Source organism: Lepidochelys olivacea (assembly GCF_965140295.1).
Source record: "Lepidochelys olivacea isolate rLepOli2 genome assembly, chromosome: 2".
NCBI lineage: Eukaryota > Metazoa > Chordata > Testudines > Cheloniidae > Lepidochelys > Lepidochelys olivacea.
In genome coordinates this window covers 37,983,388-37,997,674 of record NC_140412.1, presented here as the reverse complement: position 1 = coordinate 37,997,674, position 14,287 = coordinate 37,983,388, and the positions used below count along the sequence as shown (strand labels likewise).

General features: G+C 40.6%; 1 protein-coding gene across 1 annotated transcript in view; it reads right to left on the bottom strand.

Annotated features, from left to right (window-relative positions):
• Positions 1–11,319: 11,319 nt before the first annotated feature.
• The window catches only part of UBR5 (ubiquitin protein ligase E3 component n-recognin 5), a 139,958-nt gene continuing 136,990 nt past the window's right edge, over positions 11,320–14,287 (bottom strand). The window contains exon 59 of the mRNA XM_084620112.1: positions 11,320–13,805. Within this exon, the coding sequence (XP_084476238.1) occupies positions 13,593–13,805 (213 nt within the window). The 3' untranslated portion in view covers positions 11,320–13,592. The remainder of the gene's footprint in view (positions 13,806–14,287) is intronic.

The window sequence follows — 14,287 nt, the reverse complement described above, 5'->3', positions numbered from 1 at the left end:
CAAGTTGGGCCATTTCCAGCACAAATTCAGGGTTTAACAAGAACGTCTGGGGGGGTGGGGTAGGAAAAAACAAGGGGATTTGTGCTGGAAATGGCCCACCTTGATTATCATACATAATAAATGTTCAAAAATATTTTGATCCTGTCACTAAGTGTGCACCAATAACATCTGCTGCTCCTATTAATCTGCCAAACCCCAGTTTACACTGAAAAAAACCAGGACCCCCCTGCAACTAAAAAAAAGGGAAAGAAAATAGAAAAATCATGTGCCAGACCCCAGAGAACACTTATCCCTTCCTACACACAAGAGCAGTCTGACCTGGACTTGCAAGCGTTTATGGGGAGCAGCAGCCTTGTTACGTACAGAAACCAGAAAAAGCTACCAGCGTCCAAACTTCATGTAAAACCCAAATAGGTTTTTGGATTAAACAAAGAGTTCTGAAAGGGCAAAATACTGAACACTTTACTCCACTGTTCTCTCTGGCACCTGGACCTATAACCTTGGTGTTATTTGGCTCATTTACCTTTTTCTCACTTCTGTATCAGGCTGTTGCCAAATCCTGCCATTTCTTCCTGGCCCATCCACACAAGTTCAAACTGTGCACTTGCTAACCAACTGTGACATTCATGTGACCCATTTACAGCATGTACAGCTGAGTTGTGTCATAAGAGAACAAAGAGGGGTCAAGGACCGTGCCCACCTATGTGTCTGTACAGCATCTAGCACAATATGGGTACTACTGCACCTCCACAGCTACCACAGTGTTTTGCTGTTTGTGTTGGTGCATTCTGGGAAGATTTAGGCAGTTACCTGTAACACCTCAGCAGTGGGCAGATTGATTGGAGGACATGCATATAGAGAAGTACCACCTGTACCTGGGTAATGCACATGGGGATGTCCTACCACACAGACAGCTAGAAGGGAGGAGGAGCAGCCAAACTGGTTACAGAGGCAGGATAGCTAGGGGTGTTCCTGTCCAACCTGTAGAACAGCAGGTGTTACTAAGGGCATGTCTACACGTACAGCGCTGCAGCAGCGCAATTGTACCAATTTTAGCTGTGCCACTGCAATGTGTCTGGTGAAGACGCTCTGCTGACGAGAGAGCGCTCTCCCGTCAGCATAATAAAACCACTTCTGTGAATGGCAGAACCTATGTCGGCAGGAGAAGCTCTCCCACTGATGTAGCGCTGTACACACAAATGCTTATGTTGGTTAACTTGTCACTTGGGGGGGTGGTTTTCATACCCCTGAGCAACACAACCTATGCCAACTTAAGCTGTAGTGTAGACATAGCCTAAGTGGTTCCAGAAAACCCACCTAGTCGTCTGGAATGAGTGAAGCACTTGACCGCCAGGTTTAGAGAGTATTAATCATGTATGTGAGCACAAACCATAGACAGAGCAAACAATCCCACTAATTGTGAAAAGGATGCAAACTGGTCAACTGCAATTCTCCCCTCCCCCTTTCTTGCTCTCCTCCATCTATCCAAAATCCTTCCAAAAATATGCCCATTTGACTCCCTTCACTGGTTTCACGTCATCCTTTGCACTGAGTTCAGGTTTCTCATCCTCACTTGCAAGGCCCTGCACTATCTGCTCCTGCCTCTCAGTTCCTTAACTGCACTCAAGCCACTCACAGGGCATGGGATTAGAACCCAGGAGATCTGGGTTCAGTTTCCAGCTCTGGCACAGAATCCCTGTTTGACATCACTTTGTCTCTTTTGGGTCTCAGTTCCCAAGCTGTAAAGAGAAGACTAACACTTTTTAGGCTTCATCTATACTGGAAAGTGAAAGACAAAACTTTTGTCATTCAGAGGTGTTTTTTTTTAAACACACACACACACACCCCCACAAAAGACAAAAGTTTTGTTGACGACAAGCACTGGTGTGAACAGCACTTTGTTGGCAGGAGAGCGCTCCTGCGAACAAAACTGCTGCCGCTTGTGGGGGATGGAAGGTTTGTTTGTTTTTTTAAATTGGCAGGAGACCTCTCTCCTGTCAACAAACAGCAGCTACACTGCATGCCTTTTAGTGGCACAGCTGTGTTGCTAAAAGCTGCGTAATGTAGACATAGCCTCAGAGGCATCGGAATTTCCTGGCTGGAACAGGCTGGCAGTCCATCTAGCACAACATCCTGTCTCCAACAGTAGCCACAATCAGATGCTTCTGTAACAGGCGACATGGAACTTCCATTCTCCTACCCTTTGTCTTGCTATTTGGATTGTAATTTAATTGGGGCAGGGACTGGCCCATGTATCCTTAGCACAATGGGGTCCACGAGATGCAAATGTATTTCAAACAACTAATTTCTCCTTTTGCACTCTTCTCCTGTTCTTGACTTCTACACTATCCTCTGCAACTGAAACAACTTCCCTATCCTGTAAGTGCTCTCCTTAAAATACATCTCTAAAGCCCTTCCACAGCCAATTGAATTCTACTAACAAAAAAAAAGACTGCTTTGAAAATGCCCTACATTCCTGGCCCTTTAGGATATTAGGTCTGATCTTGTTTATTTGTCCAGTCCAGACTGTAAACTCCTTGGAGCAGAGACAGTATTTCCATCTGTTTTGAATAGCACTGAACTCCCTGTCAGCACTCAGTAACTGTCTATCTTGAACCTTGCATCAAAACAAGACAAAAAAACCTCTGAAAAGAGTCAAGTGTTCTCCATCTGCATCAGATCACCAGGCAGATGGGAGGCAGCTGCTTAGCCACAGAGATAACTACATTGTAGTCTGCAAGGAACTCAAGCCCAGAAAGTAATCAACCAACAGAGTTTATTGTTTAAAAAAGGTGGGGAGCAGCAATTTGGCCCATCAGAAGCCATAACAAAGAGGTACTAATTCTACTGCCAGGAAAGACAAGACACATCATCTCAGCAGAAGAGAACCAGAAAACTTCAATATTGTTGGCAGGGATTTGATACCAGCCCATTATAATCCAATTGCATTTTCCCTCCCAAGTCAAAAACAACATTCTTTGCACCTTAGAACAAAAAAACCCACCCATCAGCTATCACAGCAAGCAAAGTGTGGAGATAGTCACAGTCTAGGGAAAGTGTGCTTACAGAGGGTACGTGACACAAATGAGAGAGATTTAGGATCATTTTGTCTGGAATAGAGGATTACAGCAGAGCTGAGTGAGTGATTCTAAATTATGATCAATTCCTTCCTTATTATATTTTCCTGTAGTACGAGAACAAGAGATAATTCAATTCACTGATCACCACCACTTTGTCTAAAAGTGTAAAGAAATATTACACAAATATCAAGTTAGCCTGTGGAATTCACTGCCATTGGGAACCAAATCAAACACTATGGCCAGAAAGGTTGGCGGGCTTGATAATTTTATTAATACCATTTGTAGTTATATATGTGAACATAATGGAAATCAGAAGGATGTGTCTAATCTGTTTTTGAATACCACTAAAATCCTTAGGTAGTTGTTCACCTGACTGAGATCTGCATTGATTTTTCCCTCTCCAGAAATTTAGGAGAGCCCCAGACTCTTCCTCCCAATCATCCTCCATTAGCTCCATGTGGTTTGTCCATTCAGCTGCGTCATTATGAATAGTTACTAAAGCATGTGTCTCTAAAACAGGCTTGAACATATTCTGTTGATATCACAGCAATAAGTAGCTGAAGGTGTCCCTCAGTTAGTTTCAAAGCTAGTCTCTGCTTTGACAGAGGAATGGGGGATGGTCCATGTAGGAAAACCAGAAAGTTTGGCCTTCCTAAGCCAACACAGCCATAAAAATTCTCTTCAGATGTTTGCACAGGAGGAAAACATTTGTCTTAATCAGCTGTTACATTTTTTCCTGCCTCTTCACTCAGGACTTGTTAACATGGGTTTTTCACAATGGAGTAGCTGAACTGATGCAAACCCCTCATATGGATGTGTTGCACTGATGTACTGGCAGATGTACTGCACTGGTGTAAAAATTATTTGTACTAGCAGAGCTTACCCCAGTTTCAGTAAACAGCTCTGATGCAAGTCACTTTTTACACTAGTGCAGTACATCTGTCCTAGGGGTTTGCATCAGCCCCAGGCCCAAACCCCAGTGGAGACAAGCCCTGAGGTCATATTAAGAGTGAGGTACTGAGAAGCATTTCCAGCTAGCAGAAGTGGCCATTCAGCAGGCAGATCAAAAGACCTTGAGAGCATGTACTATGGCCCAGGCTGCTGAAAAAAGGTTAAACAAAGTTAGGCCTCAGCACTAGGGGCAAACCAAACAGCAATGATACTTTAAGGCTTACAAACATTGCAGGGGGTTGACTTACCAAACACAGACAGAACTAGGACTAAGATGACCTTTAAAGGTACAGAGAGGAGCCGGGGTGGGGGGAGAATTGTAAATATGACCTTTCAGAATTTCTACTTATTTTCCAGAAATTTAACCTTCGTTTAGAATTTCTTGGCTCTCCGGGGTGTGTATTTTTTTAATAACAATATCCTAGAAGGAGTGTTGTAGCAGACATACAATAACTGATAAGTCTTCAAATTCTTAGTCTAGGGATTCTGGCCTTTTCTTTGAGCTCCATATATCCACTGGATTCTTACTCATGCTTGCCATACATGCAGTCTCTCCCTCTGTGAAAGGCTCATAAGAGGGCACAGGAAGAGGGCATCCAGGCTATCCTCAGTGATTGATAAGTAGAAGAGATGGGAAGACATGTCTGTGCAGCATCCAAGAACACATTTGTTCTAGATGTAGAACAATTTTCCTCTGCTTAAGTGAAATTTTTTTTGATGAGAACAATAACTAGCCTATAGACTTCAGTACTTCACAGACTGCACTAGGGATTTACAACACAGGCATCTATTAAGGAAGCAAGTCTGGTGTTCTCTAGCTGAAAACAGGTGGATAACAGCACATATAAGGTACTCTTTATATCTTCGCTATTTTGGCCAGCTGGTGAAGATACTTCTATTAGCCAGTACTGCTCCTACAAATAAGTGACTTACTCTTAGGACAAAAAGAAAAGGAGTACTTGTGGCACCTTAGAGACTAACCAATTTATTTGAGCATAAGCTTTCGTGAGCTACAGCTCACTTCATCGGATGCATACCATGGAAACTGCAGAAGACATTATATACACAGAGACCATGAAACAATACCTCCTCCCACCCCACTCTCCTGCTGGTAATAGCTTATCCAAAGTGATCATCAAGTTGGGCCATTTCCAGCACAAATCCAGGTTTTCTCACCCTCCGCCGCCCCCCCACAAACTCACTCTCCTGCTGGTAATAGCTTATCCAAAGTGACCACTCTCCTCACAATGTGTATGAAAATCAAGGTGGGCCATTTCCAGCACAAATACAGGTTTTCTCACCCTCCCCCTTTTTTTTTTTTTTTCAAAAAAACACACACACAAAAACTCACTCTCCTGCTGGTAATAGCTTATCCAAAGCGACCACTCTCCCTACAATGTGCATGATAATCAAGGTGGGCCATTTCCAGCACAAATACAGGTTTTCTCACCCCACCCCCCACAAACTCACTCTCCTGCTGGCAATAGCTCGTCCAAACTGTAAGGAGAGTGGTCAATGTGCATGATAATCAAGGTGGGCCATTTCCAGCATAAATCCAAGTTTAACCAGAACGGAGGGGGGGAGAAACAAGGGGAAATAGGCTACCTTGCATAATGACTTAGCCACTCCCAGTCTCTATTTAAGACTAAATTAATAGTATCCAATTTGCAAATGAATTCCAATGCTGGAATGCTGGAAATGGCCCACCTTGATTTTCATTCACATTGTGAGGAGAGTGGTCACTTTGGATAAGCTATTACCAGCAGGAGAGTGAGTTTGTGTGGGTGGTTTTTGGAGGGGGGTGGGGGGGTGAGAAAACCTGGATTTGTGCTGGAAATGGCCCACCTTGATTATCATACACATTTTAAAGAGAGTGGTCACTTTGGATGGGCTATTACCAACAGGAGAGTGAGTTTGTGTGTGTGGGGGGGGGGGTGGGGGACGGACGGAGGGTGAGAAAACCTGGATTTGTGCTGGAAATGGCCCAACTTGATGATCACTTTAGATAAGCTATTACCAGCAGGAGAGTGGGGTGGGAGGAGGTATTGTTTCATGGTCTCTGTGTGTATATAATGTCTTCTGCAGTTTCCACGGTATGCATCCGATGAAGTGAGCTGTAGCTCACGAAAGCTTATGCTCAAACAAATTGGTTAGTCTCTAAGGTGCCACAAGTCCTCCTTTTCTTTTTGCGAATACAGACTAACATGGCTGTTACTCTGAAACCAGTCTTAGGACAATGGTTCTCCCAACTACTTCACTTCATAACACAACTTTCAGTGGAGCACTTCTCTTCCCAAAGCCCTCCTTTCTCACTGATTGGTTTGCTAAAGCTTTCATTTTGTGGACCAAGAAAAATGGAGTTTACAGCCAGTTTGTGAACCACTGGAGAACCAAGGCAAGACCCAGTGGCCCAGTAGAAACCCTGTCAATTAACTACATGCTCGCTCACTGTCCAGAGCATATTGGTGGCTTAATGGTACAGTTTTCCTCCTTAAAACACCCTACATTTTTTTCATTTAAATCTGCACTCTTAAATTGAGTTAGCATGTATCAGCTGCTTGTTGTTGGGCCCCTACCCATAAGCACTGCCTACTTGTCTGTTCTTTGACTGAAAGCTCCTCAAAGCAGAGACCATCACTGAGAGTTTAGGAAGTGCCTATTGCCCAGCAAATAGTGGGTGCTACTATAAATGAATCATGAACACATTTAACAACTCAAAATGTATTTTGGACTTTTTTAAAAAGAGGAATACATTGAACTAAACTTCCCTTCTACAAGTGTAACAGTAACCATCTGGCAATACAGCACCTACTGGTATCTCATATTATGGTGAGCATTGCAATCTCTCTCTGAATAAGTGTACCCTCAGAGAGAAACGTGTTAATGAAGACTGGTGCTTTTCTCCATAGGTAATACCTTAAAACATTCCATTAACTAAGGCTAACCATATTTGTTAAGAGTATATGAAGCTTATACCATGGGAGTGTGGAAAAGAATGTGTAGGATTATAAAACAAGTCATTTATACTTTTGACTTTATACAATCCAACTATTTCAGTAAGCCCACTCAAATGAATACAACATTCAAAAGTACCTGGCATATCTGGTCACATTGACCATATTGTAGGTGTAGAGTGACCAGGTGGGTGAGGTAATCTCTCTTACTGAACCAACTTGTATTGGTGAGAGAGAAACTTTCAAGCTTACATGGAGCTCAAACTCAAAAGCTTGTCTCACTCACCATCAGAAATTGGTCCAATAAAAGATATTACCTCCCCCTTGTCTCTCTAATGTCCTGGGAATGACACAGCTACAACAACATGCATACATATTGCTGGTTTGTCATTCAGCATGAAAGAGGCTGAGGTATAAATCTCTGAAAAAAATTGAAAATCTTGATACACTAGTGGTAGCTACCACAAGAGAGAACACAGATTACTTTGACAGTCCTTATAATGCACTACAATTCTCATCATATAATCGAGCTAATCACAGGGCATATTACTTAGTTCTATGGGTCATTACCAAGGCTATGATTTAGTCATGGGTATTTTTAGTAAAAGTCATGGACAGGTCATGGGCAATTAAAAATTCATGGGCTGTGACCTGTCTATGACTTCTTATAAATACCCCTGACTAAATCTTGGGGTGCCGCTGCTGAGGGAGAGCCGGGGCCAGCGGCACCAGCTGTCAGAGGCTGCCGCAGGCGCCCCAGGGACCACTGCTCAGGTGGTCCCTGGTGCCAGCCGCACTGGCTGCTGCTCGGGCAGTCCTGAGGCAGCTGGACCCAGGGGACACCTGAGTAGCTGGCCCTGGAGCAGGCTACTTGGGCGGCCCTGGGGTCAGCCACACTGGCTGCTGCAGAAGTCATGGAGGTCTCAGAAAGCCACAGAATCCGTGACCTCTGTGACAAACATGGAGCCCTAATCATTACTACTGAACAAAATAAAATGTGTGGCTATGAATGGTTACCACATATGAAAATACTTTACAGTTCTACAGCACTTTCTATCAGCTCTCAAAGGGCTTTGTTATGGAATTAAATATCATAACATAGAATCGTAGGACTGGAAGTGACCTGGATAGGTCATCTAGTCCAGTCCCCAGCACACATGGCAGGACTAAGTATTATTCTAGACCATTCCTAATAGGTGTTTGCCTAACCTGCTCTTAAAAATCTCCAATGATGGAGATTCCACAACCTCTCTAGGCAATTTATTCCAGTGCTTAACCACCCTGACAGTTAAGAAGCATTTCCTAATGTCCAACCTAAACCTCCCTTGCTGAAATTTAAGCCCATTGCTTCTTGTCCTATCCTCACAGGTTAAGAACAGTATTTTTTCTCCCTCCTCCTTGTAACAATCTTTTACGTACTTGAAAAGATATGTCCCCTCTCAGTCTTCTCTTTTCCAGATTAAACAAATGCAATTTTTTGTATCTTCTCCCATAGGTCATGTTTTCTAGACCTTTAATCATTTTTGTTGCTCTTCTCTGGACTTTCTCCAGTTTGTCCACATCCTTCCTAAATGTGGCACCAAGAACTGGACACAATACTCCAGTTAAGGCCTAATCAGCGCAGAGCAGAGCAACAGAATTACTTCTCATGTCTTGCTTCAACACTCCGGCTAATACATCCCAGAAGGATGTTTGTTTTTTTTTGCAACAGTGTTACACTATTCACTCATATTTAGCTTGCGGTCCACTATGACCCCCAGATCCCTTTCCACAGTACTCCTTCCTAGGCAGTCATTTCCCATTTCCTTTGCGAGGTAAGGAAGTATTCTCAATTCTACAGATAAGACCTGAGACAGATGTGTGTAGAATGTTACAAAGTCCGTCCATGGTGGAATTGTGAATAAAATCCAGGTTGCTCTTGGCTTCCTGTTCTATACTTTAGCCACACAAGCATCTTCCCTCCAAAATCAACCTTGAGGGATTTCCCCCAACCCCACACATAACAATTCTCAATTACTCCCTTGAAGTATTTCACAGAAAACCTTCCAAAATCAAAAGCTGAAAATCCATGGAAAGTAACTTTTCAGTTATCTAACATAGTGTTTCTCACCGACCAGTCTGTGGACTGGCACTGGTCCCTGAGATCTCCCTGACACAGTTTAGAAAGGCAGTAAGATGGTCCTGGTAACAAGAAGGTTGAGAAACACTGATCGAACGCATAAGGAATTCAGCACATCTGAGTCATTTGTTCAGTGACAAAATTTGCAAGACAGTTTCAACACAAAACAATAGGAAATTTAAACTAGGACAGGTAAGTTAACAACACTGTGGAAAATATGACGCACCCAATGAGACAGGGAGAATCAGTGTTAAAAGATATCTACTGTAGGGAATAGTTTATAATGTAACTGGCGGCAACAAAAAAGGCTGCCACAGTTTTGGGGTGCAGAGATATTTCACAAATCAGGAATGTAGTGTCTTCTCTACACAGCTTTGGTGCAGCTGCATCAGGAACATGATTCCCTTTCAATTATCCAGAGGTCTTGGAGGGCCCTCTAAAAACTTCATATGATCAGTTTAAGATAAACAAATTTCAGTTTTAACATTTGGATTTGGGACAAATGTCAGAAACTGAAATTTGGATAACTGGGGATTTGACTATATCACAACCAGTCTTGGGCAAACCACTAGTAGAAAGACAAACTGGAGGGAGTACAGAGAAAAGCAGCAACAATTTTAAGACGGCTGGAAGGACTGATGAATGAGTAAAAAATTAAAAGTTAAATATATTGAACGTGGTCAAGAGACAAAGGGAGGGAGAGATAAAAACCTAAAGAGTGTAAACACAGAATGGAAAGGAGCTATTAAGGATAGTGGAAGGTGTATAATTATGATATATACTACATATTGGTTATGACAGGATGACATTACAAAAGGAAATTTTAGGTAGAATAGCAGGGAAAGCTTCCTGACTCAGGGATATATTAGACTGTGGAATGATATTCCAGGGCTGGTTACAAAAGACCCCATCAATAGATACCTAAAAGATGTACCTACCATAGATAACAGTACAGCAACTACAGGGAGAGGGACTGGATGACCTGCATCATTCCCGCCCCCGCCTGCCATTTGAATGATAGAATTAAAGATGAAGGGCATTTTAACATTTTCTGCCGTGGCTCATCCTTGGATGGGTGAATTTTAAGTAAATCAGAACACCGCATTAGTTTTGTATATAGTCCATGCTTTTACAATTAAAAAAACCCCACACTTATCTTTGGAAGGGAAGAGTAAAGTCCAGTTTCTCATGCGTTTGAAATAACTAAAATTCTGCAAGAAATACGTTTGCTTTTGCTTGCAAATTTTCTAGTCTATTACTCTTCTCTCCACTTTTAGATTTCATGAACAGAAATCTCACTTGCAATAGCAAAAAACAGTTGTCATTTCAAAGCCAAACTGGGAAATTATACCAGCTAAGTATGAGAAAAAAAACAGATAATTTTTTAAAATCTAGAATCCCAGAACAGGGTTGCAACATGGAATTTAACTTAGGTGAAGTGTATGATTATTTGAACAGTGACTACCATTAAAATCCAGAATTTGCCAGGTGATCATGATGTGGTATATCATTACAATAGGAACCAACTATTGATCTGTTGGCAAATGTTGACATTTTATTGGAGGCTGCTGTACTACTTAAGAGAATTATGAACACTTGAGGAATTAGGCCATAAAACTGAAATATTGCAAACTTTTCTCCTTTTTTTCCTTTTATTTATCTACCGCATCTTAAAAATAAACTAACAGAAGGGCTTAAGTCAAAGGGAAACAAGTGTATGATTTTAATAAACATTTTTCTTATTAAAAACCTTGATATTGCTTAAATATACCATACAGAGAAAAGCTATTTTATAAAGCAACATACACATTTCAAGTCAATGATGGCAACATAAATTATTCTGGTTTATCCCTCTGCTTATGTCATCAGAGTGCCTTGGTTGTGTATATATGGTGAACTACTGTATAAGACTAGTTACCTGTGTAGTTTCTGCCTAGCTATACAGTACAGGTTTTAAAAAAATGTTTATGCTATATACAGAAATATATATACATATAACATATATTTATATGTTATACATACACATACATTTTTATACATATACACACAATACATATATACACAATACTTTACACTTACATACGGCCTTCGATCAGAGGATCTTGGATGAGTTTTACACCATTAAGCCTCACAAAGCTTTTGAGAGGGAGGCAGCTTCTTTATTTTATGGACTGTGAATCTGAGGCCTGATCTACAGTTTTTGTACCAATATGAACTATTTCAGTTAGGGCTGTGATTTTTTTTTTTTTACTGAAGTATTTATACTGGTACAACCCCTAGCGTGGAGAGTTATACTGGTATAAAGGTGCCTTATACCTGTATAGTGTATTCCCTTCCCATGCAGGAATAGCTATACTGGTATAAAGCACCTTTATACCAGTATATAACTACACCCACATCAGGGAGGTTGTACTGCTTTAACTATACACCACTCTAGTAAAAGCAGTGCAGCATGTGTTTAAGTCTTTGAGCTGAGGGCTTGTCTAAAACTTGCTGAAAGTCACAGTGGCAGATACAGGAACGGAATCCAAAATACCAGGCTCCCAGTCCCCATTACCTAACCACTTGAAACCTTCCCCGCGCCTATGAGGGCTGTTCTTGGGAATGCTATTATTATTTCATTAATACATGTGGAAATATTTCTCCTGGTTTACTTGGTGCACCTGCAGTTTAACTAAGCAAGTCTAGAAGAGTTAGTCTTATAAAACAATCTTCAAAGTGGCACACATGGTGATCAGTTATGGTCCCAAGCCCTCCTCCATGCATGCAAGATTTAGAGGTGCTACAGAAGCAGGATGCTGCATTTTTAGGTAGGGTGGAAAAAGGAAGGAGCTTAGGTCACTTTTGGTCATCCACCTCCGCTTGGCACTCAAAGTGGTATTAACCAATTTTGGTGGAAAACCAGTTTAGCACCCTTCAGCAAGGAAAGGTCATTGCAGTATGGAGTCTCAGAGTGCAGGGAAAAGTAGGAGAACAATAAAGTCTCATCAAAACCCATCATCATCAGTCTACTCTATTAAGTCTTAGCAAGCATCACAATTTGATAGCAAGGGCAGCCAAAGGTGCTCCTTCCTTTACTAATGGCCTTCCAACATTTATAATGGAAATCATTAAAGCATTAAGAATTTAATGACAAAAGTACTAGGCTACTATATGTTCAAAGACTACCCTTGTAAAACCAATAATCGCTTTATTAAAAAAGAGTGGAAATACAGTAGGTCCCCCTACAACGAATCTGTAGATTTATTCCATCATAATCCATTTTGATTATTAGGGAGAAACTTTCCCTTAAATTCTGCATTTTTGTGAAGAGAAGAGATTGCCTGGCTTGCTCCATTCAGGATTCTCTGCTAACTGTAAAATGTGAGCTGAACTGCTTCCATTATTTATTTATTTATTGTTTATTATATAGTGCAGATGCAGATCAATTTTTCAGTTAAGAAATTGAGATTTTTAATGGACAACTGTGTCTGGTGTAGGCTGTTAAACTAAAATATTCAGAGTTACATAAATAAAAACTATTGTGTCTTCAATATGACTTGGTATTTTGTCTATAATTTCTTTATTAAAAAACTGTAACAAGATACTTAAAAAAGGCTAGATACAAAAGTAGTTAAGCTGCTCACGAACATTAAAATTTTCCAAAATGTATCTTCAATAATCATGATCTTATAAACATTTTACAGTTACCAGAAAGTGCCCAGGCTGAGTTTACACAGTTGAGATACCGCAGTTCAAGTGTCTGGTTATAACTGGAAGTGGAACAATCTCCTGACTGTCTGCTTACTGAAACAGGGATACAAAAATGTTGATTGTGAAATATGAAATAATGTGCATTGGCCTCATCATATGTACAAAAAACCTCACTAAAGGTACAGATTACATGCAAAATATTAGTGATGGGATCTAATGTGCCAGAGTTCAATGCAATCAGAACAGAAATTGCAATGAAAGTGGTTTCATAAGTAAAAGTGAATGATTCCAACTCTTGGATCTGAACTGTGAAGAACTTTTTACAAGTTCAATATACATGATACACAACTGCAGCCAACCACAAATTAAACACCATAAAAAAAGTTAAAATAAAACACAGAACATACTTAATTTTTTATTTTGAAATTCCCTACTCCCTCTATACAAGAACCTTTGCTGAAACACTTTTCACAAAGGCAGCAGTGAATTTTCTGAACATTTTACATATTTTCCCTCAGCAAAAAGATAAATCACAGTGTAAATTATATTGTTCTGCTGTCATCTTTGGCTGGGGTTAGGCCAAGAAGTTATTGACTAGCGAACTGTTACAGTCAAACATTGCTAGTTCTCCTTAGGCCTGTAGGTTACAAACTTAGTACAGGAATGTTTGCATTTAATCAATAAAGTACCACCAGGGGTATGACAGCATTAACTTTCATAAACTTTTATAGACAAATGGAAAAATCTACAAAACTTAGCTAGTAATATTACACAGCAATACACACTTTTTATACTCTACACAAAACCAAAATTCTTGGTCTTAATGGCGAGTAACAATTTCTGTTTCAGAATCTGTTTAGAGGAATAGAGTGGGACATAAAGGCGAGAAATGCAAGTGTTTGCTGTAGGAAGATGTTGGTCATCTGGTGGTCTTATTGTGATGGATGGCATGGGCTGGAATCCCTCCTCACTGGCAGGCAATGATGGGCTTGATGTCCAAAAGTAAACCTAAAAGAATAGAAAAAGTAGGCTGTAACTTTTGCTGGTCTAGAAATATTTAAACTGTCTCCATGGTATAAACATTGGTATCACATACTGATCATTATTTTGACTTGAGTAAAATGGGAAAGTCACAGGGCAGTCATGGTGCTTGAACATAAAACATTCCTTGTAGTGTAGAGACTCAGTGGTTACACTGTGTACTATTATGATAATGTTAAACTCCCAGTCATTTCCTCTCTTCTTTCAACTACAAATATATAATACCACATTTATCAAAGCAACTTATCAAAAGAAGCAACACTCTCCAAATGATATTAACCACATCTTGGTGCAGGAAGTTGGGATTTCCTGTCCTTTTGGGAAGAGGATAATGTCTGTGTATCAGAAACTTTTATATATAATCGAATTAGCCACTTTATATCAAATTACTATAAAATACAGCACTGATACCAAATGCATTAATAGCTAGCAATTGCAGTATCAAGAGT